The following is a 25,283-nucleotide window of genomic DNA, read 5'->3' on the forward strand; positions in this document are numbered from 1 at the left end:
ACTGTCTGCCTTGGTACCTGTTAGTCTTTATTCTGGCTTCTAGGTCATCACCATACATGTCCTTGTCCAGATTTTTACTGGGCCTGTAAATATTCTGGGCCATATCTTTACCACCTCTCCAGGCTTGATCATAAACATTGTAAATTTCATCTTCTCCACCTGCAAAACCACTGTCCATACCCTGTGGAAAAACAGAGGATGTTAAAAATGTACATGTTATTATTTATTAAAAGTTGAATCTGATTACATTCTTGCGAAGAGTAAAAACCCTTGCTCATTTATAGCTCACATTTTCAATAATCTGAACTGCAAACAAAAAGGTCATTAAAGAACAGTCACAAAGTCCATTAACTTTTGTTCATACCCGCTTTGGGTTCTTAGGTTAAATGTGATGCTCCCTAACAACTGACTGCTTTAGCGTAGTGGTCTTTAAAATTGGAGGATACTAGTATGTTAATTTCCTTTTCCCTGAGGATTGGTATTCATCAACAGCTAATACATGCTATTTCTAGACTCTTTGTACCTTGGATTGGTTGAAGAGCCTTTGGTCATACTGAACTTCATTGGAAGTCCGAGGATTGGGCACACCCAGAGCAATGACTTCGCTGATATCTCGATTTTCATTTCTCTGCAGTTTCGACCTGTTTTGAAATACCATGCCACAAACTGAAAATTCTTCACAAACAAGTTGAATTTCCACTTAAATACAATCGATATCAGAAGCAGAGTAAATATGTACATTCACATCTTGTGAATATATATATTCCTTGATAATGCATAATCAGGATGGCAGCTCTTAAGGCATTTCAGACACATGATTATAAGAGATAGGGTTTTACAGTTAAGCCTTCATGACAGCAGAAAAGAACTGCTAAGAGACTCTTCTTTCCTTGAGATAAAATTGGTATATAACATTATATAAGTTTCAGGACTACAACATAATTCGGCATCTGTATACCCTACACAAAGTGATCACCAAAAGTCTAGTTACTGTCCATCACCATACAATTGACCTTCAGCCATTTCACCAATCCCTCAACCCCCTTCCCCTCTGGTAACCACCAATCTGTTTTCTGTATCTATGAGTTTGTTTTTGTTTTGTTCATTTTGTTCTGTTTTTGTAGACTTCACAAGAGTGAAATCACACAGTATTTTTCTTTCTCTGACTTGTTTCACTTGGCATAATACCCTCAAGGTTCATCCATGTTGTCACAAATAGCAGGATTTCATTTTTATGCCTGAGTTGTATTCTAGTGTACACACACATGCCCCAGATCATCTTTATCCATTCATCTGTTGATGGGCACTTGGCTTCCACATCTTGGCTACTGTAAATAATGCTGCAGTGAACACAGGGATGCATATACTTTTTTGAATTCGTGTTTTTGTATTCTTCAGAAAAATGCCCAGAAGTGGAATAGCTGGATCATATGGTAGTTCTATTCTTAATTTTTTAAGGAATCTCCATAGTGTTTTCCATACTGACTGCACTAATTTATATTCCCACAAACAGTGCATGAGGGTTCTCTTTTCTCCACATCCTCTCCAATGCTTGCTATTTCTTGTCTTTCTGATAACAGCCATTCTAACAGGTGTGTGGTTTTAATTTGCATTTCCCTAATAATTAGTGATGTTGATTATCTTTTCATGTGCCTGTTGACCATCTGCATATCTTCTTTGCAAAAATATCTATCCAGATCCTCTGCCCATTTAATTGGGTTTGTGTTTTTGTTGTTGAGTTGTATGAGTTCTTTATATATTTTAGATATTAATCCCTTGTGGGATATATGATTTGCAAGTATCTTCTCCCATTCAGTAGGTTGCCTTTTCGTTTTGAAGATGGTTTCCTTCACTGTGCAAAAGTTTTTAGTTTAATATAGTCCCATTTCTTTTTCCTTTTGCTTCCTTTGCCTTTGGAGTCAGATTCACAAAAAACATTGCTAAGACCAATGTCAAAGAGCTTATTACTACTTGTGTTTTCTTCTAGGAATTTTATGGTTTAAGGTTTTACATTCAGATCCTTAATTCATTTTGAGTTAATTTTTGTGCATGGTGTAAGATAGTGGTCTAGTTTCATTCTTTTGCCTGTAGCTGTCCAGTTTTTCCAATACCATTTATTGAAGAGACTGTCCTTTCTCAAAAGAATCATTCTTGATATGGAAGTCTTTAATACAAGCAATCACCTTGTAATGCATGCTGAGATATGAAACTGCTATGGTCTATATCTGCTATTATAAAGGGTTGGGGGAGTAGATGCAAATTAGATGTATCACACGAATCATTTTCAATAAGCTAGAGTCAGTTCTTTTACCTAACCACACTTAGTAAGTTTATTCTATTAGAATTCTGAGGTAAACATGTCAATGACTGGATTACTCAGTAAGATTTCTGACATTCAGATTAACTTGATCCCCCTGCTGTTTCAGTATATATGCAATCTACATCGCAGTGATACCATAGTAACCATCATCATTTATTTTACTAGAGGCTTAGGTCTTAAAATGATTTCTATAGACAATCTAATTTTCATACAATCACAAGTTTAAAGCTTTTCTATGTTATCAGTTCTCATAGTTACATTACTGGTTTTAAGGGCTCAATTTATCCACAGAGCCATTTTGATTTTTGCAGCTTAGGAATTTCAGACTAAGAGTGTCATTAACTGTGCACTTTCATACTTCGTTCCTCTCTCCTACACTGTACATTTAAACACAACTCTAAATTCAGATTTTCTGCTTCCCTATGACTTCACTCATCAGGGAGATGAAATATGCCATTAAACAACAAAGAATACCACCAGCAGGAATCTGTTTTAGATATGACTTGAAAAAATAGATTGTATCAGCTCAGAGGAGGATGAGAGCATGGAAAACTGCTTATTTGGAAAGAAAATGTTTTACATTTGCATTTAACCCTTACTCAGAATTCCACCTCTGTATTACAGCATGTCTTCAACGTTTCAGCAATTTCAGTCCTCGGCCTTTGGTGAACCACAAACTTTACTAATCCCTACTTTATTCCCAATCTCCATACATGTATTTCCTTTGTTCTATATAAGTCTGTACTTACTAAGAGCACTCTGTCAATTTTCCTAAGTAATTTCAAATGACAGCTCTGTCTTTCTGAATTTTAAGTATAACTGCTCATGAAAAGAGGCTGACCTTCACTTCTTACAAAACCTGCTCTTCTTCCCCACCGTACTTGGTACAGTACTCTGCACGTGAAAGGATCTCAATAAAGGTACAGAAGCTTATTTCCTGTCTAGAGGAATAGGCACATGATAAATTTGTCTCACCATTTGAAACAGGAAAAGAACAGACCAGAACAGGCATATCCACGACTTTCTATTCACAAACATGATCTCAATTCCCTTTTCTATATCCCCATCATTCTCAATTCTAGCTGACTCTACAAGGTAATGGAAGAAAAGATAACTTCCACGGATAGTTACTTCTTCTGCTAAGACAGAGTAAGCAGTTAAGTGCAAGAAAGTAAGTGCTGATTTATTAAGTTATCAACCTGAAGAGGAAAGAGAGAGAAGCAAACTGGTCTTAGTGCACTAAACCTCCTCTCTAAAAGGTTCACAGAGGCCACTCTTCATAATTCGTATTTATCTCAAATAGTACCTACCTCTTATCTGGAGCTGCCCTGGAAAGATTCCGGTCATGCTGTCTCTCTTTTCGCCTGTCATGCCGGATTTCATCCCTCTCACGTGCCTCCCCATCCTCTGTGTGGACACAGTTGAAAATTATTATTATTTTTTTCAGTATGCGGGCCTCTCACTGTTGTGGCCTCTCCCATTGCGGAGCACAGGCTCCGGATGCGCAGGCCCAGAGGCCATGGCTCACTGGCCCAGCTGCTCCGCGGCATGTGGGATCTTCCCGGACCGGGGCACGAACCCGTGTCCCCTGCATCGGCAGGCGGACTCTCAACCACTGCGCCACCAGGGAAGCCCTGAAAATTATTTTATCACTATATTACCCATTAATATTTTGAACAAGAGAATATTCTTTAACCTTAGACAGAAAAATCCATGAATTTCTTTGTACTCACATTCAGCCCTTTTAACCTTACTTGCAATTAATTTAAATCCAACAGTATTCGTTTAATTTTTGAATGTGAATTCCAGAATCATGCATGCAGCTAAAGTGTTTAGGCATGAAGTGTACTGATATCTTTATGAAACACATCAAAGTAGTATGGTGGATTAACAGATGGAGAGAGAGCTGGATAGGTATGTGATAAAGCAAATTTAGCAATGCTAATAGTTTTTAAATAAATGTTAACTGTAGAATCTAGGTGGTGGAGATATGGGTTTTCATTGTACAATTCTTTCAACTTTTCTATGTGTTTTAAAATTTTCATAATAAAATGTCAGGAAAAAAGAATTATGCAAAGTTTATCCTTATATTTTCAAAGACTGACTTCGAATAAAGAACCTTTTGCTCATGGTACATTGGGGCTGGCTGCACCTTGATCTGTATCTATTGTGTTTATGTCTATCTTCGTTTCTCTGCCCTCTCCAGGCTGAAGGGATATAGTGTAGATATAGAAGGAATACAGTGTAGAGCATGAGCTTTGGAGCCAGACTGTGTGGATTCAAATCCTGTTTCTACAACAGATTAGCAAGTGTGAAATTGTGCTGATGACTTAACCCCTCTGAGACTTCGTCTCCTCCTCTGTAAAACAGTGATAATAACAGAACCACCGCATAGGGTTGCTGTAGGGATTATATAAGGTAATATATGTAAAGTGCTCAGAGTGGTGCCTGCCATAATAAACACTCAATAAGCGTTAGCTTTTATTAATATTTGGCAAGATATTTAAAAAATTTTTAATTTCTCAAGAACCATTCTTTTTTTTTTTTTTTAATCAGTTTAGAGAACTTAGATACAGGGAAGTTTTACTCTGAATGACCTTCAGAGGCTAGGTTACAACAGGTAGCTTTTTAAATCTTGCCTCACTAAGACATTTATATATGATTCAAGGAAGTGGATTACTACTTATAACCTTAGTTACTTCCCTACAGTCTAACTCTAGACTCCTATAACAAATTGTCTGCTTGACACCTCCATTTTAAACTTAACATGTCCACAACTAAACTCTTAATCTTTCCCTCCCAAATCTCTTCCCCCTGCAGTCTTCTCAATATTAGTAAATGGCAACTCAATCCTTCTCAAATATTTAGATCAAAACTTCTAGAGTCATCCTTGACTCCCTTTCTGTCATTCCTCTACCAAATCCATAAGCAAATTTTGTCAGCTCTACTTCCAAAATACTTCCAGTAACTGACCATGTTTTCACTACCTCTCATTATTATCACTCATCTGGATTACTGCAATAGCTTTCCAAACGGTTTCCCTGCTTCTCCAAATGACCATTCCATAGCCTTCTAACATGCAAAATCATGTCACTCTGCTCAAAACTCTTCAAATTGCTTCCCTTGTTACTTGAAGTAAAAGCTATGTTCTTACAACGACTAGAAGGCATACATGACCTGGCCACTTTGCCCTAACTACTCTGACACCTCATCTCCTACTGCTTAGCTTTCTCAGTCTAATCCACCCATACTGGCCTCCTGCTTTTCCTTGAACACACCAGTTATACTCCCAACTCAGGGCCTTTGCACTTGCTGTTCCTTCTATCTGGGATGCTCCTCCCTCAGATATCCACATGGCTCAGTTCCTTACTTCCTTCAAGTTTTTGTGCTAATGTTACTATCACAGAAGTGAGGCCTATTCCAACCACCCTCTCCTTCTGGCACTTTTATACTCCTTCTCTGTTTTATTTTTCTCCATAGCTATTATCACCTTCTAATATACTATATAACTAACTTTTTTTGGTCTATCTACATTCACTAAAATGCTCACTGCTATACCCCCTACCTGTCTAGTAGAAAACTCTGTGTCTAGAAGAGAGCCTTGCACACAGTAGGTGCTCAGTATGAACTGAATGAATAATTACACTAGTCTAGGATTTATTAATGAAAGAAAAACTACCCTCATAATTTTCTTGAATTAGAATTAGTCTTCTCACTCTACCTGAATTAAAATACCAATGTAGACCACTAGATAAAGCCAGAGAGAAAATACTGGCAAATTTAATGATCAAAGGCCTAAAAGATAGAAAAACTCTGGATCAGTTTACCATGTGGGGGAGATGAATTATTCAGTTGGAGATAAGATTTCTCTAAGTTTCAAGAAAATTAAAATAAGAGAACACTAAGCCTATCATTTGAGTAATATATGATTTTTAAAAGTATACTGCTCAGAACTTTAAAAACTTCTGGTGTTCTTGCATATTAGAGGCCCACATTTAAATACACATTCTTTATTTTCTACTGCTTCAGCTTAATAAGGCATAAATTACTGTTTCACTTCTAAATTATTTCTGAAATATCTATATTTTCTTTATATGTATGTACTGCTTCTGTATACAATAAAAAACAATAGAGATTTTCTAAAATGAGATAGATATTATTAACAATGCAAATTCAGTTTAGTAATGAGTATGTCATACCTTTTTCCACATGGGTTTTGATCCCAGCTCTTCTCTCCCTGGCTTTCTGGGCCATTTCTCTAAGTTTCTCTTCATGTTTCTCCTTTTCTTTTTGAGCCATCTTTCTCTCTACTTGAGCACGCATTTCCACAGCTTCACGAGCCTGTTAGTAAAGTCAGATGTTAAGTAAGACACTACTGGGGATAAAGAATTACAGCTGTCATGTAACTCCCGGACTAAACTCTGGCTTGAAAGAAGTTATAAAGAATTCAAATTTGTTACTGCCAATTAAAACAAAGATTCTTGTCTACAAAAAGATTACTTGCCTAGACGACATTGCAAATTTAGCTTTTTCACTCAGAGAAATGTTTTAGTGGTTGAAACTATAGTGACCCCAATCAATCTTGTAAGTCAGTGTTTCACTAATGTTTCCTCAGAAACAACCTAAAAAATAAAATTAAACAAGATTCCAGTAAAGCAAATTTCAATATCAATAACAGGAACTGGTTATATTCTCAAAATCAATCAGACCAACTCAAGATAAAGCCTTAGAGGGCAGATAGCAGATGCAAGAAGAATTACAATCCTGCAGCCTGTGGAACAAAAACCACATTCACAGAAAGATAGACAAGATGAAAATGCAGAGGGCTATGTACCAGATGAAGGAACAAGATAAAACCCCAGAAAAACAACTAAATAAAGTGGAGATAGGCAACCTTCCACAAAAAGAATTCAGAATAACGATAGTGAAGATGATCCAGGACCTTGGAAAAAGAATGGAGGCAAAGATCGAGAAGATGCAAGAAATGTTTAACGAAGACCTACAAGAATTAAAAAACAAACAAACAGAGATGAACAATACAATAACTGAAATGAAAACTACACTAGAACGAATCAATAGCAGAATAACTGAGGAAGAAGAACAGATAAGTGACCTGGGACAGAATGGTGGAATTCACTGCTGTGGAACAGCATAAAGAAAAAACAATGAAAAGAAATGAAGACAGCCTAAGAGACCTCTGGGACAACGTTAAATGCAACAACATTCACATTATAGGGGTCCCAGAAGGAGAAGAGAGAGAGAAAGGACCCAAGAAAATATTTGAAGAGATTATAGTCAAAAACTTCCCTAACATGGGAAAGGAAATAGCCACCCAAGTCCAGGAAGTGCAAAGAGTCCCATACAGGATAAACCCAAGGAGAAACACACCGAGACACATAATAATCACATTAGCAAAAATTAAAGACAAAGAAAAATTATTGAAAGCAGCAAGGGAAAAACGGCAAATAACATACAAGGGAACTCCCATAAGGTTAACAGCTGATTTCTCAGCAGAAACTCTACAAGCCAGAAGGGAGTGGCATGATCATACTTAAAGTGATGAAAGTGAAGAACCTACAACCAAGATTACTCTACCCAGCAAGGATCTCATTCAGATTAAACAGAGAAATCAAAAGCTTTACAGACAAGCAAAAGCTAAGAGACTTCACCACCACCAGACCAGCTCTACAACAAATGCTAAAGGAACTTCTCTAAGTGGGAAAAACAAGAGAAGAAAAGGACCTACAGAAACAAACCCAAAACAATTAAGAAAATGGTCATAGGAACATACATATCGATAATTACCTTAAATGTAAATGGATTAAATGCGCCAACCAAAAGACACAGGCTTGCTGAATGGATAGAAAACCAAGACCCATATATATGCCGTCTACAAGAGACCCACTTCAGACCTATGGACACATACAGATTGAAAGTGAGGGGATGGAAAAAGATATTCCATGCAAATGGAAATCAAAAGAAAGCTGGAGTAGCAATACTCATATCAGACAAAATAAACTTTAAAATAAAGAATGTTCAAAAGACAAGGAAGGACACTACATAATGATCAAGGGATCAATCCAAGAAGAAGATATAACAATTATAAATATATATGCACCCAACATAGGAGCACCTCAATACATAAGGCAACTCCTAACAGCTATAAAAGAGGAAATCGACAGTAACACAATAATGGTGGGGGACTTTAACACCTCACTTACACCAATGGACAGATCATCCAAAATGAAAATAAATAAGAAAACACAAGCTTTAAATGACACAATAGACCAGATAATTTTAATTGATATTTATAGGACATTCCATCCGAGAACAGCAGATTACACTTTCTTCTCAAGTGCGCACGGAACATTCTCCAGGATAGATCACATCCTGGGTGACAAATCCAGCCTCAGTAAATATAAGAAAATTGAAATCATATCAAGCATCTTTTCTGACCACAACACTATAAGATTAGAAATGAATTACAGGGAAAAAACCCTAAAAAACACAAACACGTGGAGGCTAAACAATACATTACTAAATAACCAAGGGATAACTGAAGAAATCAAAGAGGAAATCAAACACTACCTACAGACAAATGACAATGACGATCCAAAACCTATGGGATGCAGCAAAAGCACTTCTAAGAGGGAAGTTTATAGCTATAAAGCCTACCTCAAGAAACAAGAAAAATCTCAAATAAACAATCTAACCTTACACCTAAAGGAACCATAGAAAGAAGAACAAACAAAACGAAAGTTAGCAGAAGGAAAGAAATCATAAAGATCAGAGCAGAAATAAATGAAATAGAAACAAAGAAAACAACAGCAAAGATCAATAAAACTAAAAGCTGGTTTTTTTGGAAGATAAACAAAATTGATAAACCATTAGCCAGACTCATCAAGAAAAAGACGGAGAGGACTCAAATCAATAAAATTAGAAACGAAAAAGGAGAAGTTACAACAGACACCGCAGAAATACAAAGCATCCTAAAAGACTACTACAGGCAACTCTATGACAATAAAATGGACAACCTGGAAGAAATGGACAAATTCTTAGAAAGGTATAAGCTTCCAAGACTGAACCAGGAAGAAACAGAAAATATGAACAGACCAATCACAAGTAATGAAATTGAAACTGTGATTAAAATTCTTCCAACAAAGTCCAGGACCAGATGGCTTCACAGGTGAATTCTATCAAACGTTTAGAGAAGAGCTAACACCCATCCTTCTCAAACTCTTCCAAAAAATGGCAGAGGAAGGAACACTCCCAAACTCATTCTATGAGGCCACTACCACCCTGATACCAAAACCACACAAAGATACTACAAAAAAAGAAAATTAGAGACCAATATCACTGATGAATATAGATGCAAAACTCCTCAACAAAATACTAGCAAACGGAATCCAACAAGACATTAAAAGGATCATACACCATGATCAAGTGGGATTTATCCCAGGGATGCAAGGATTCTTCAACATACACAAATCAATCAATGTGATACACCATATTAACAAACTGAAGAATAAAAACCATATGATCATTTCAACAGATGCAGAAAAAGCTTTTGACAAAATTCAGCACCCATTTATGATAAAAACTCTCCAGAAAATGGGCATAGAGGGAACCTACGTCAACATAATAAAGGCCATATACGACAAACCCACAACAAACATCATTCTCAATGGTGAAAAACTGAAAGCATTTCCTCTAAGATCAGGAATAAGACAAGGATGTCCACTCTCACCACTATTAATCAACCTAGTTTTGGAAGTCCTAGCCACAGCAATCAGAGAAGAAAAAGAAATAAAAGGAATACAAATTGGAAAAGAAGAAGTAAAACTGTCACTGTTTGCAGATGACATGATACTACACATAGAGAACCCTAAAGATGCTACCAGAAAACTACTAGAGCTAATCAGTGAATTTGGTAAAGTTGCAGGATACAAAATTAATGCATAGAAGTCTCTTGCATTCCTATAAACTAATGATGAAAAATCTGAAAGTGAAATTAAAGAAACACTCCCATTTACCACTGCAACAAAAAGAATAAAATACCTAGGAATAAACCTACCTAGGGAGACAAAAGACCTGTATGCAGAAAACTATAAGACACTGATGAAAGAAATTAAAGATGATACCAACAGATGGAGATATACCATGTTCTTGGATTGGAAGAATCAATATTGTGAAAATGACTATACTACCCAAAGCAATCTACAGATGCAATGCAATCCCTATCAAATTACCAATGGCATTTTTTACAGAACTAGAACAAAAAATCTTAAAATCTGTATGGACACAAAAGACCCCGAATAGCCAAAGCAGTCTTGAGGGAAAAAAACGGAGCTGGAGGAATCAGACTCCCTGACTTCAGACTATACTACAAAGCTACAAAATCAAGACAATATGGTATTGGCACAAAAACAGAAACATAGATCAATGGAACAAGATAGAAAGCCCACAGATAAACCCACACACCTGTGGTCAACTAATCTGTGACAAAGGAGGCAAGGATATACAGAGAAAAAACAGTCTCTGCAATAAGTGGTGCTGGGAAAACTGGACAGCTACATGTAAAAAGAATGAAATTAGAACACTTCCTAACACCATACACAAAAATAAATTCAAAATGGATTAGAGACCTAAATGTAAGACCAGACACTATAAAACTCTTAGAGGAAAACATAGGAAGAACACTCTTTGACATAAATCACAGCAAGATCTTTTTTGACCCATCTCCTAGACTAATGGAAATAAAAACAAAAATAAACAAATGGGACCTAATGAAACTTCAGAGCTTTTGCACAGTAAAGGAAACCATAAACCAGATGAAAAGACAACCCTCAGAATGGGGGAAAATATTTGCAAACGAATCAACGGACAAAGGATTAATCTCCAAAATATATAAATAGCTCATGCAGCTCAATATTAAAAAAAACAAGCAACCCAATCCAAAAATGGGCAGAAGACCTAAATAGACATTTCTTCAAAGAAGACATACAGATGGCCGAGAAGCACATCAAAAGCTGCTCAACATGACTAACTATTAGAGAAATGCAAATCAAAACTACAATGAGGTATCTCCTCACAGCTGTTAGAATGGGCATCAGAAAATCTACAAACAACAAATGCTGGAGAGGGTGTGGAGCAAAGAGAACCCTCTTGCACTGTTGGTGGGAATGTAAATTGATACAGCCACTATGAAGAACAATATGGAGGTTCCTTAGAAAACTAAAAATAGAATTACCATATGACCCAGCAATCCCACTACTGGGCATATACCCATAGAAAACCATAATTCAAAGACACATGCACCTCAATGTTCACTGCAGCACTATTTACAATAGCCAGGTCATGGAAGCAACCTAAATACCCATCGACAGATGAATAGATAAAGAAGATGTGGTAAATATATACAATGAAATATTACTCAGCCATAAAAGAGGAATGAAATTGGGTCATTTGTAGAGATGTGGATGGATCTAAAGACTGTCATACAGAGTGAAGTAAGTCAGAAAGAGAAAAACAAATTGTATATTAACGCATATATGTGGAACCTAGAAAAATGGTACAGATGAACCGGTTTGCAGGGCAGAAGTTGACACACATGCAGAGAAGAAATGTATGGACACCAAGGGGGAAAAGTGGCGGGTGTGTGTGTGTGATGAATTGGGAGACTGAGACTGACATGTATACACTGATGTGGATAAAATGGATGACTAATAAGATCCTGCTGTATAACAAGATAAATAAAATTCAAAAAAAAAAGATAAAGCCTTAGTGTAGATGTGCAAGAGATAATTTCCATAAGGGTGCTCACTGTGATACAGAAGGTGTACTCTTCTATGTTCTATACACATGCCATGATGTATGTAAAGTTCAAATACACATATTAATACCATGATATTAATAGACAGCCAATATTATGAATGTCATTTTCTATAGCATTCAACACATCGGAATGTTTATTTGCCCCTCCCTGATACCTTTTGGGAGACACCTACATTTAAAAGAGAGAAAAATGATGAAACCTAAAAAGGGCAGCTGGCAATCTTCCCAAAATGTGATCAGCCTAGTTAATCATTATTCTGGAATGTTGTGAGGAAGCCGAACCACCAGTGGTGAGGAAGGTGTACGAGTCTACGAATGCTGAGACCAGGTACAGAGCTGCAACCAGCACCTGTCATCTCTCGAACACATCCACAGGTGACAGCCTCTTCAGGTACTCAGCAGTGTAGCTAAAATAACAGTATCTTAGGTAACTGAGAACGGATTTACAAATTATCAAGAGCATTAAACAACTTAATTATAACAGATCAACCTTCCGATCAGCAATGTAGAGGGCTTCGGCCAGTTTTGCAAAATTTTCATTGATGTGAACTGTCTGCAGTCCTCTTCCATCAGCTGCCAGACGTTTATCTAATGGAATTGTATAACCCTAGTGTGAAGGCAGATAGAAAACACTGGTCACAAAAGAGCTACTGCAGAGTCTTTAAAACTAGATTTATATATGTCCATTTTGACAACCATTTAAAGTTTTTTCCTTACATCTTTCTTCACAATTAAGCAACAAGAGCAGCAGCTAACAATGAGTGCTTTGTGTGGAGGATTGTTTAAGCACTTTATATCCATGGCCTCATTTAACCTTCACAACAATTCTGTAAGACTGGTAACATTATTATTTCCATTTCACAAATAAGGATACTGAGGTAACGTCCCCAAGGTCATACAGTTAATAAACAGACAAACTAGGATTTAAACTTGGGAAGTACGATTTCAGAGCGCACGCTCTGGGAAAACAGATTCTCATGTTAAGTTTGTGGGTTATAATAAAAGGAAATCACTATCAAATAGTTAATAGCTGTTCATCAAGTAAATGTAACAGCCATACAAAGGTAGAACAAATCACTAAAATCAGTGTCTATAGGTAGCTTAATCTGCTATACTGTTCTCATGACTTGTCAGATTCTAGGAACCCTGCAAGTTTTAGTAAATGGAAAAAAGATAAAATTTGCTAGACAACTAAGATTCTGTGTTTTGAAATTTTGCATCCTACTTCAACAACTCAAGGAATACGTTTGAACATTCATGTAATTTTCAGGCTTAGCTTTATTTTTCCAGATTTCTGACTAGACTCCCAAATACTGACCTCTAGTCCATGGTCTTTATTCCCAATATAAGGAAGTGTTACAGAGTCAGCTCAAGATACCATAGTTACATACATATTAATCAATCCAAACCAGACCACCCAACAATCTTTTTGTTTCAGGATGAGTGTATAACTTCTTCTTTGTTTTTTTGGACACACTGCACAGCTTGTGGGATCTTACTTCCCCGACCAGGGACTGAACCCGGGCCCTTGGCAGTGAAAGTGCAGAGTCTTATCCACTGGACCACCAGGGAATTCCCTAACTTCCTTTAAGGAATAATTTATATTTAAACCATGGGTTAAAGTAGCCTTCTTCACCCATCAACATCAGAATCATGAAATATTATTTGAGAGAAAAGAGGAAACAGTGATTAGGAAATTTAGTCTGCATTATTTTACAGATTCTTCATGACTCCTGGTAGCTTTGGTGATTAGTACATATAGTTTATACTTGCATTGTTATAAAGAGAAACAAGTAATTTAAAAATTAAAGCAATGAATATATCCAAACATTTACTCTGTTTTGTCATATGATTATTTAAATTGGTTTAAATCCTTTCAGGAAGAATTTTAGGTATAAATTTGAGTTTTCTAAAGAATACTATCTTTCATTGATATGTTACTTTATTCTACCCTTTCCTTCTCTATATGCTTCCAGTAACTACAATTTACTAGGAGAATCCACATGGTATTCATGTGCCTGGCATACTAACATTTCTATTACATTAAAATAAAAAGAGAAAAGTCACATAAGTTGAGTGTTCCTTCTTGAAAATCTTCAGCTAAATGAGATGCTGAGGTTTCAACTAAAGGTACCCAGGCTGAAGGTCCTTCCTGGGTGTTTTCCAGGAGGTTCTAAAACTAAGACAAGTTAATTACCTTTTATGATTTTATGACAAGTTAATTACCTTTGCATTTTTCCAGTTTGAAATACAGGGAGGAATCTTCCACTCTTGTTGTTCCTTCACGGTCATCTGAATTGAGAAAAGAGAGGAAGAAGAGACATTTTTAGATTTATAGTCTAGCTAAAAACCTAAGTGCAATCTTTCTCTTCAAAGACAGCTCAGTATACACTACATATGGATGGATTTAGTCAAAGGTCCTAATTCCATTTGTTTGGTGGCACTATATACTATCTTCCCATATCATGGGTTCTAGTAATAACTTTAATATAAAAAATGGAAAATAATCTATAAATTATTTTTGACAGTTATAAATGCTGGTTAGTGTTTTTACATATTTAAACTGATGTGACTTCTTTCAGATGAGAAACTTGTTTTTTTAGTTGGGTAATAAAATATATCTAAAAAAAGCCACTTGGACTATGAAGCACAGACCTAATGATCCCAGGTACTTCCTTCCTATAACTATGATAACATTCTTCTTGTCAAATACCAGACCCTTTTCATTCCATTAAATGCAGGGGTTAGGTTAATAATAATAAAACTACTAGCTAACATTTTACATACATTCTCATAGGCACTCTGGAACTGCATGTTATAGTCTTGAGTGGGTCCCTATTTGGTCTTGGAAAACAAATTAAAGAAACCATAAGTGTGGTGAAATGTAACTACATAGGCATCTAGACTTTATTCTATGCGAGGTTATTTATAAAATTAGTAATCATGAGTACAAAAAGAGATTTTAAACTAGAGCAAAGATTACCTTTCGGCTAGGAGAATGCATGACAGGTGCAGGAGGAGAAGGTGGTCCCCGGGGAATTTTCTTATTAATCCTGAAGGATAAACCAAAGCACAACCACAGAGTGATACAGATTTTTCCTTTTTAGTTAATATGTCGTCTCCCCTCCTTATTTTTTATTATGTAAAGATTCAAACAGATACAAAAACACAGAGTATATAACAAATGTCCACCTATTATATAGCAACGCGTTGAGAAGCTAGAGCTGGTGTATTCAATTAAGAATGTGCAGATTATGACCTGCTGAATGAGGGGCACAAGACACCCACCCAGGGTCCGCAGATAGCTCTCTGAGCATCCAAGCTCCCACTCTGGGGAAGTGAAACCCATTGGGTTGTTTCAATTAAAGGTGCAGTTTTAATACACCCACCTGAAGAAGTAGAGTCACAAGATTTATTATTACTTTCAGATCCCAGAAGTGAGGAGTGAGGAATGAGGAAAGAACTGGAGGAAGGATAATCTTCTGTCCTAGGCCACAAGTGAGCAGGAGATGGAGAGCAGCATAGCAATACCTATTACTTATAAGGTAGTTGGGACAGAGGATACTAACTTTTCCTGGGGCTTAACTCTAAGTAGTTATAGTCACCCTTTGGTATCTGAGGAGGATTGGTTCCTCGACGCCTGAGGATACCAAAAGCCGTGAATGCTCAAGTCCTTTATTAAAGTGGCGTAGGGGCTTCCTTGGTGGCGCAGTGGTTGAGAGTCCACCTGCCAATGCTAGCGGACACAGGTTCGTGCCTGGGTCTGGGAAGATCTCACATGCCATGGAGCGGCTAGGCCCATGAGCCATGGCCGCTGAGCCTGCGTGTCCAGAGCCTGTGCTCCGCAACGGGAGAGGCCACGACAGTGAGAGGCCCGCATACAGCAAAAAGAAAAAAAAAAAAAAGTGGCGTAGTATCTGCATATAACCTATACACATCCTCCCATATACTTTATTTATTTATTTATTTATTATTTTTTTGCGGTACGCTGGCCTCTCACTGTCGTGGCCTCTCCCATTGCGGAGCTCAGGCTCCGCGGCCATGGCTCACGGGCCCAGCCGCTCCGCGGCATGTGGGATCTTCCCGGACTGGGGCACGAACCCATGTCCCCTGCATTGGCAGGCGGACTCTCAACCACTGCGCCACCAGTGAAGCCCCTCCCATATACTTTAAATCATTTCTAGATTACGTATAATACCTAATACAATGTAAATGTTATATAAATAGTTCTGGTAGGTGTGGCAAATTAAGTTTTGCTTTTGAGAACTTTCTGGACTTTTTCTTCCTGAATTTTTTTTTACAAAGAATTCTTTTGGCCATGCCACGCAGCATGTGGGATCTTAGCTCCCCGACCAGGGACTGAGCCCGTGCCCCCTGCAGTGGAAGCACAGAGTACTAACCGCTTGACCACCAGGGAAAACCCTCCCAAATATTTTTGATCTGTGGTTGGTTGGAACAACGGGCGCAGAACCTGCAGATACAAAGGGCCAACTATATTTTAAAAGGTTCCCTGGGAAAGGCAAAGTGGGAACTTATGACCGGCATCCTAAACACAAGTCTTAATCTAAATGTCCAGTCTCTAGGTGTGAGCAGGGTTATCATACTGTAGAATGCCTAGGCAGCAACTCAGGAAAAAAAAAGTTGTTTCCCTCAAAAGTTGTTTTTCTCATCACAACCACTCATCTTCAACAATTATTAAAACACAGCCAACTCTGTCATCATCATTACCCACTTCACCTCCACACTATTAACATCATTTCATCGAGCAATATATTTTTGCCTTCTTAAGAAACAGCTTTACTGAGGTACAACTAATGTACAATTAACTATACATGAAGTGTACAATCTGATTAACTTCTGACACAAGTAAATACCTGTGAAACCATCATCACAATCAAAATAGTGAAGATACCCATCACTACCAAAAGTTTCTGCATGCCCCTTTGCCTATCCCTCTTTTTCCTCTCATCGCCTATCCATACTCCCTCCTTCCCAGCAGGCAACCACTGATCTGCTTCCTGTCATCGTAGACTAGTTTGCATTTTCTAGAGTTCTACATGAAAAGAATCATACAGTATGTACTTGTTTGTGTCTCACTTCTTTCACTCAGCATAATTATTTTGAGATTCACCCATTTCACTTTACTGCACATATTAAATAAAGTTTATTCCTTTTTATTGCTCAACAGTATTCCACGTATAGATGTCTCACGATCTGTTTACCCATTTACATGTTGATATACATTTTCCTCCTTTGATATCTCTTTTTAGGAATAGTGGTTCCTTCTCATGAAACCACCTACTTACTTGAACCTTGGAGGTTCCATCGGATCTTTCTGCATTTCCACCATTCGAATAACTCTCTGTTTAGCTCCAGAGTTGAAAGCCACTCCTTGTTGAGATGGTGTGTATCTAAAGAATGTAGATGAAACTAAAGGTATAACCAGTTCAAGTTTTCAATAGGTATTTTTCTTCTATTACAATCCTAAACTGGACTACACTGTCAATTTCTCTCACAAAGTATTAATCGAAAATTGCAACAAAATTTAGGCAGAACAGATAGCAACAGAGATAAGAGAACTAACAGCAATTCTGAATTATAAGCACAATGTAAACTACAGTTGTATTAATTTGCAAATAATTCATCACAGTCCATTTTGAACCATGGATGCCACAGTGTTCAATTTCACAGATAAGAGGTCTAGAAAATAGTACCTATTTTGTAAGTCTGCACCTATTTGAGGAAAAAATGCCTCATAATATCCTAAGCAAGCAACTTATAGTTAGTAGTTTTTGACTAAGCATAGGCTGTAAAACAGAAAGAATAATGGCAGCAGTCCTACCAGCTCTCAATTCTCCGTTAATATCTATATATGAATCATCTTTCCACATAAAGATTTAGTTGAGTGAAATCCCTCAAAATTTGGAAGTATTATAAGGATGCCTATTATTATATAAATGATATTAATATATTAATATTTATAGTATACTATTATATTAAATAATTATAATAGTATTATACTATATAATATTTCCAATATACTGTTATATATTATATAAAAATGGAAAACTATAATCATTGTGGTTTGCATCACATACTCTATGTAATTGTTAATTTCTAAAAACAAAAAATGTTTTTAAAATAGCATAATAGCTAATATCCTAAAAGTGGATAGCTTAAAATATTCTGCTTTCAACTGAATGCACAAAGAGTCAATAGGCTTCAAGTCATTATTCAAAAAACTGCATTTACAGTTGTGACTAAAGATAGTGAAAGAATACCAGGACCCCCAACTCCAATCACTTCCAACATGAAACTAAAACCTCCAGGCATGATTCATACCGGATATACTGAGCAGGAGCCAGTTTATCAGCTGCTCGGACTGGCATGGCTGCAGCAACCTTCTGCGATACGGATTTTTCTAAGGCTACCCTTGTCTTTTCTGTTATCTGAAATAAGAAACAACACATTGAGTGGTTTGAAAGTTAATAAAGATGTAAAACGTCATCTAAAATAATTATATATATCAATTCCCAGTTACCTCTTTAATGGCTTCTTCATCAGGTCTTTGCAGGTCTGGGTCATCTGCATTCATGACTTCTTTGGGAACCAGGTCAGTGTACTTGCTATAAATGACCTAAAATGTTCAAACAAAAGCAGGCTTAAGAAAAGCAAAGAATGAAGAGAAGCAACCTCATTAAGTCATTTCAGAAGTCAAAATGTCCTCTCAGCACACTTATAAATTTAGGACACAGATTTTGTCTTTTAGATTTTAAAACCAAGGAAGTTTAAAATATATATACACAAATTGCTGCCCTGGCTATAAAAGTTAATAATTTTCCTCTGACCTCATGCATTTAAATTATTCGAGATCGTCTAATCAAGTCAGTGTCCAAATAAATTGTGCCAACGAAATCTTATGCATCAGTGATCCCTATTTTTGAGCCTCACTAGGACTTGAAATTAATGATGATATAAACTGCCTATAGCACCATTATCTTGGATTACAAGCTCACTGGAATTTAAGTCAGGTTACTGAATAATTTCCAAATTCAGGAGGCCTAAAAAATTTCACTGACCTCGCCCTACTTATAATGTTTGTCTTTTATGGCATCAACTCTATTCATAGACTAAGAAAATGAACATATGCCATGGTCAAAAAACCCAGAACACTTTCTTCCATAAAAAAAAAAAATTCTACACACATACCTTATTTTACACTCATTATCCAAATTTAGGACTGTTATCTGATTGGTAGGCCTCTGCCGAACAGAATATTACTGACTTTCATGTCCATCTATCCTTTCGAATACTTCCATAATAACTTACATGGCAGATTTTATAGAAAAACAGAAGTACTGGAAATTTAACAGATAAGCAGCATTCTAGATTTTGCTGCTTGAGTTAGGAATTCTTTGACACACACAGAGATAAAGGACAACTTATAAATATGAAAGAAAACCAAATTCCTGGGCACTTGAGATCTTCAGAAATTTTCTGCAGAAGAAAATGTTTACTACTATAAGTCAAAGTCTTATATCAATAATTGCATTCTACCATGACATTCCTTAAAACAGCTTAAACGAAATGCATGCTATTGCTAATTTCTCACTCCAAACAACAGAGCAAAAAAACTTAATGGCCTATACGACCTGACCTGGCTTTGCCTACAGCTTCAATCTTCCCCTGTACCTCTCGCTCCCTCATTCTTTATGCTTCAGTCACATGGACTCTTCTGTTTTTCGAACACAACATGCTTTCCCCCAATTCTGGGCCTTTACAGAGTATTGCTCCCGGTTCTTCAATTGGGTTCTCAACCTGAGTCTTCGTTCAAAGGTCAGGTATGCAAGGGGGAGGCCTCCTATGACTACCCTCACTAAAGGAGCAACCCCTCCCTACCCAATCATTCAGTGTCACAGAACTCTGTTTACTCTCTTCAAAGCACTGCTTACAGTATGAAATTATTATCTACTTTAAATCTTTACCTGTCTTGCCCATTAAAGTAATAACAATTATAATAGGTAACATTTATTAAGCACTTATTTTGCGCCACTGTTCTTTTGCTTTATATATATAAACTAACCTAACTTTCGCATCAACCCTATGAGGTGTGCACAATGATTATACCTACATTATTGATGAGGAATCTCTCATTCATTAAAGTATCTACAGTGCTTCTAACAATGCTTGGTCCCCAGGAGGCATTCAGTCAATAGTTTTTGTACAAATGATTGAATGTATGACTTTCAGAGAGGCTCTATTCTATGCTAAAGGTACATATATTTTGGGCCTGCAGAATGTTCTACATAAGCTGTTGATTTCCTGGAAAAACTGTATGATGACTATAGACTGAAATCTCTAGCTTGTTTTTCTCAGGAATAAGAAAAGGGATCAGGTAAGAAATGTAGATAATTTACCACAAAACATGTCTATTGATATGGGAGCTACTAGTGTCACCATCCTCTCAGAGTGTTCATTTTGGAAGGGACCCTAAAGCTCACTCCAGTGAGAAAAGCAAGGCTCAGTGCGTTAAGATCACACAGCTTGTAGCTGACCTCAAAAGTTTTACTTCTTGGGCTTCCCTGGTGGCGCAGTGGTTAAGAATCCGCCTGCCAATGCAGGGTACACGGGTTCAAGCTCTGGTCAGGGAAGATCCCACATGCCGCAGAACAACTAAGCCCGTGTGCCACAACTACTGAGCCTGCGCTCTAGAGCATGCGAGCCACAACTACTGAGCCTGCGTGCCGCAACTACTGAAGCCCGCGTGCCTAGAGCCCATGCTCTGCAACAAGAGAAGCCACCGCAGTGAGAAGCCCACGCACTGCAATGAAGAGCAGCCCTGGCTCGCCGCAACTAGAGAAAGCCCGCATGCAGGAACAAAGACCCAACGCAGCCAACAATAAAAATAAATTAAAAAAAAAAAGTCTTACTTCTTTTCAGTATGGAAAAAATCTATATCATAAGAATTAAAAGTTATATAACAGTCTCTAGAAAATAATACCAAGACTATGAAGAGTCAATTACTTTTACACAGTAATTGCTACAGGAAGGGATCCTACTCCCTGGCAGTCGTATATACTCAACATAAAGTCTCAATACTAATTTAGCATACAAGAGCCATTTGCTGCTTCTTATTTGGGTATTCCAAAGTTAATAACCCTTTAAATGAGCATCAGTAAGATTCTAGCATTTCACAAAGCTGATGAAGGACATTTGAAGAGCAAGATTCCTCCATGGTATTAACTATAAAACCCCCAATTTATATTGCCTGAGAACCAAATGTGCTGAAGAAACTCAGTATATCTCAGGGGGCAAAGGGGCTGGGGAGGATTATCCGAAAAATTACAACATACCTTCCAAGGTATCAGGAGCACAAATGAGTTTTGTGAACAAGATAAAGTAATAACTCATCTATGAAACAGAAGTTTTTTATTACTGAAAACTGGCAAAGGATTGGATTGACTAAAAGGATAAGCTTGTCAGCATAGCTACCATTTCAGAGGTAGAGAAAGAAAACACTGTCTTTATAGACATAGTTCGTGAAATCCTATGAACAAGGTAATAACATACAATTTATCTTGGGGTTAAGGTTGTTTGGAGTTTTTTTTGGGGGGGCTGAGGGGTTGAAGGCATTCTTTTAGGCAATATCATGTATGTAACATTTCCTATTTAATAATTTCAGAAGGAAAAATGTAAACACCAGGCTTTTTATTTCAAGATTTATGACTGAAGTCACAACCGGAAAAAAAAAAAAAGGATTTAGTTCTATTGAGATTTACTTAAAAATTTTTTTCTCCTTCCCAATTTTGTATTACCATTAAGTCTTGTACACAGTATTTACTTTACATTTAGAGAGATCAATCGCCTTAGACTTGCCCTAGAAGATTATCCCTTGGAACCTTTCCTTGTTCACCTCTTATACCTACAGCTAGCATTTTCCATTCTTACTCTTTCACTATTAATATTTCAGTGAGAAGTCCCTGGTTTCTGAAGAATGCCAGATCCCTCTGATACAAATCAGAAACCACTGCAGTATAGCGCAAATTCAATAATCCAATAAGCCATTTTCATCCTATGTCAAGGACCTTGCATATCAGCATTCTGAATGACAATGAATTTTTTAAAAATCCCATTTTGTGCATTTAGTAGCCAATTCCTACTTCTAAAACAGGAAAATCAGTGGTTTTAACACAGGGCAATGCTAACGCCTCCAACTCCCCTCCCAGGGCCTATGAAAATATGTGAGATGTTTCTGTTTAAGACAATGGCGGGGGGGGGCAGGAGGGGGCACTACTGGCATTTAATAGGTAGTGCCAGTTATGTTAAACATAATACAATGCTCAAGACAGTCCCAAACAATCAAGAAGTGTCCCTCTCCTCTAAATGCCAATGCATAGTTAATGTTGAATCATTACATGCAGTCTAGAACTTCATGCATTAATACATCCACTTTTTAAAATAACGTATTAATTAAATTTGTATAAGGAATTCAAGTGTATATTCCAGGGTATAAAGTCCAGCAAGGAAATACATCCATCATAAACAATGTTAGAATACTCCAGGTAGTCACTCTCTTCAGTATCCTTCTTCTCAGCTCACTGAATGCCCTATTCTTTTTTTTTTAATCTTCATTGTGGTTATTTATTATGATTTTTTTTAAGCAGTCTTAAGAGCAGTTTTCAGAGCAGTTTTTGGTTCACAGCAAAATTAACAGGATGTAAAGAGATTTCCTATATACCCCACACATGTACAGCCTCCCCATTACAGTCAGGGTTAGTATGAACCTGAGAGTGGTACCCCTATAAACTACTAGTCTAGGGTTCATTTCCAGTGGCTGATTTCTAGGCAAACATGTAAGGCTTTTACTGTGTAACGAACAATACTATGGAGACCTTATTTGGCCAGAATACTGAAATCCAAAAATAAACAGTTCAGTTTTAACATTTCTACTCTACTTTCAATACAAAAGAATCACCAATATACATGTAAAATGGGCTAAAACTGTATTTCATTCAAAATTACACATCCTGTCAAAGTCAAATTATTGTCCTAAAATTCTGCTTTTTCCTAATAAATGAGAGGAGAGGTAGCAAATACCGATAAAGCATAGTTATTATTTCAGAGAAGGAGAGGTGCACAAAAACAAAGGTGAATGAAGGCCTTCATGGCCCAGGGTAAATTTCCAGTATATGCCCTGCAAGTATAGGGATCTATTTTTCCTTTTGCAGGAGTGGACCATGCTTCCTTAGTGGCTTCAGGAAAAGTGGCTTTCTGTTATTCAATAAATATTGCTATAATACCTCCAACAAACACTTCTGAATGCCTGTGTGTCAAGCTGTCAGGCACTAAGTTAGGTGCCAAAGAGGAAAATGAAAAGATATAATCTCTGTACTCAAGGAGCTTTTAGTCAAATGACATAGAACATTGTTAGTGAATGGATAACTACAACAAAAGGATAATTGCAACAAAATGGATAATTACAACTGCTACTTTATAGTAAACACAGGGAATAGGGAGGAAGGACACCCAGTCCAGCTAGGGAGGATCAGGGACAGTATCCTGGAATAGTGAAGAGCAAGTTGCGACTTGAAAACAATAGAATTTAGCCAGAAAAAAGAATAGGGAGACGGCTTTCCCCAGCATCGGAGGGCACCCAGGGGAAGCTCCCAAGGTAAGAAAGAACGTGCCATAATAGGGGAGCTGCAAGAAGTTCCTCATAGCAGACATTCATAGGGAATGCCTGCAAGCTTCTTCTTCTTTAACAACCACCTGTTATGGTGATTATTTTCTATTGAAAATAAATAGAACGGCTAAAACTGGACTCTTTATTTTTGGATTTCAGTATTCTGGTCATGAAAGTTGATGCTAGGCTAGAAAGGTAAGCAAGGGGTCAAGTGTGCCATAAGGTGCTTGGCTGGTTCTTATCCTGAAGGCTATGGAAAGATTTTAAGTGTGCATGCTTGTATGTGTTTTTGTGGGGGAGAGAGGGAGAGAAACAGAAAAACGTGAATGACTGTTTCTTCAGGCAGGCAAGACAAATGCCAAGGAGATGGGTTCAGACTCTGCTGCAGTAAATTAAGCAAGAAAAAATAAGCGTCTGAACTAAGTAGCAAAGAAGGGACAATACTAGAGAAATGTTAAGGAAATAAGATAAATCATGGTGACTAACAGATGGAGGGTCTGAGGGAAACACAAAAGAATGGAATAATTTTAAGCAAAGGCTTTTTAGAGAACATACTGGCATTATGTGTCACATTTGAAATGTGAATATCCTTTGACCCAATGCATAGACTACTAAGAATTTATTTTACACAAATACTCATGTGCAAAGATATTTATATATGGATCTTGAATATAGCACTGTGTGCAAAACTAAAAAATTGGAAACCACTAATGCTTAGAATATCTATATAGATTTTTCTTAATGAAAATCTTCAAAACATCTTAAGAAAAAAAAAGCGTCTATGGGAGTTATGAGAATTAAAATCCCATTCATGTAAAAAAAGGATGAGTATGTTTGAGTGTGTACATGTGTGTGTGTATATATGTAAAGTGGGAATACATGTAAAGGTGAGGTTACAAAGAAAAGGGGAAGGGACGAGATCCAGGATACACTAGAATACACTTGGCAAGATTAGGTTTAGATAGGAGAAGAGATTTGTTATAGAGACAAAAGGAATAGTCAAGACAAAAAGACACGTGCAGGATAAAGAAAGCCACAATTTTCTTCCAATAGCCTTATCTGCAAACAGATGGGGAGTTGCCTGTTAAACTGAGGGGGGATGGAGAGGAATAGGAGCTAAGCTTGGAGGAACATCAAGACAGCTCTGCTGAAACCTGAGATACAAATTTGCATGACTGCATAATTGTTTTCCCCAAAAACTAGCAACCATGACGGAGGAGCAAAGGATGGTTTATCATTAGGGCTGTCTTACAGGGTAAAATGAAAATGTTTGGGAGAGAGAGAAGCAAAGGACAGACAGTGAAGGTTCTCAAGTACCTTCCCCAGTATCTTCAATTCTGAAGAGCCCTTTTACCTCCAAAATACTCCAAATACTTAGAGTATTTATTTATTAAAAAAAAACAAACTAGGGCTTAAAAACAGTTCCTTGGCTCTGAGTGTGGCTGC

At 37.1% G+C, this 25,283-nt stretch overlaps 1 protein-coding gene across 1 annotated transcript in view; it reads right to left on the reverse strand.

Moving 5' to 3' along the window:
- SNW1 (SNW domain containing 1) overlaps positions 1 to 25,283 on the reverse strand; it is a 40,494-nt gene that overhangs the window by 746 nt on the left and 14,465 nt on the right. The window contains exons 4-13 of the mRNA XM_022576428.3: positions 18,696 to 18,791; positions 18,497 to 18,603; positions 17,461 to 17,565; positions 15,138 to 15,207; positions 14,381 to 14,446; positions 12,645 to 12,761; positions 6,520 to 6,661; positions 3,631 to 3,727; positions 524 to 641; positions 18 to 181 (exon numbers count right to left, since the gene is read on the reverse strand). Coding sequence (XP_022432136.1) covers positions 18 to 181; positions 524 to 641; positions 3,631 to 3,727; positions 6,520 to 6,661; positions 12,645 to 12,761; positions 14,381 to 14,446; positions 15,138 to 15,207; positions 17,461 to 17,565; positions 18,497 to 18,603; positions 18,696 to 18,791 — 1,082 coding nt within the window. The remainder of the gene's footprint in view (positions 1 to 17; positions 182 to 523; positions 642 to 3,630; positions 3,728 to 6,519; positions 6,662 to 12,644; positions 12,762 to 14,380; positions 14,447 to 15,137; positions 15,208 to 17,460; positions 17,566 to 18,496; positions 18,604 to 18,695; positions 18,792 to 25,283) is intronic.

Source organism: Delphinapterus leucas, chromosome 2, assembly GCF_059928025.1.
Source record: "Delphinapterus leucas isolate spDelLeu-1000000601 "Yukka" chromosome 2, BTC_Dleu_Yukka2, whole genome shotgun sequence".
Lineage (NCBI taxonomy): Eukaryota > Metazoa > Chordata > Mammalia > Artiodactyla > Monodontidae > Delphinapterus > Delphinapterus leucas.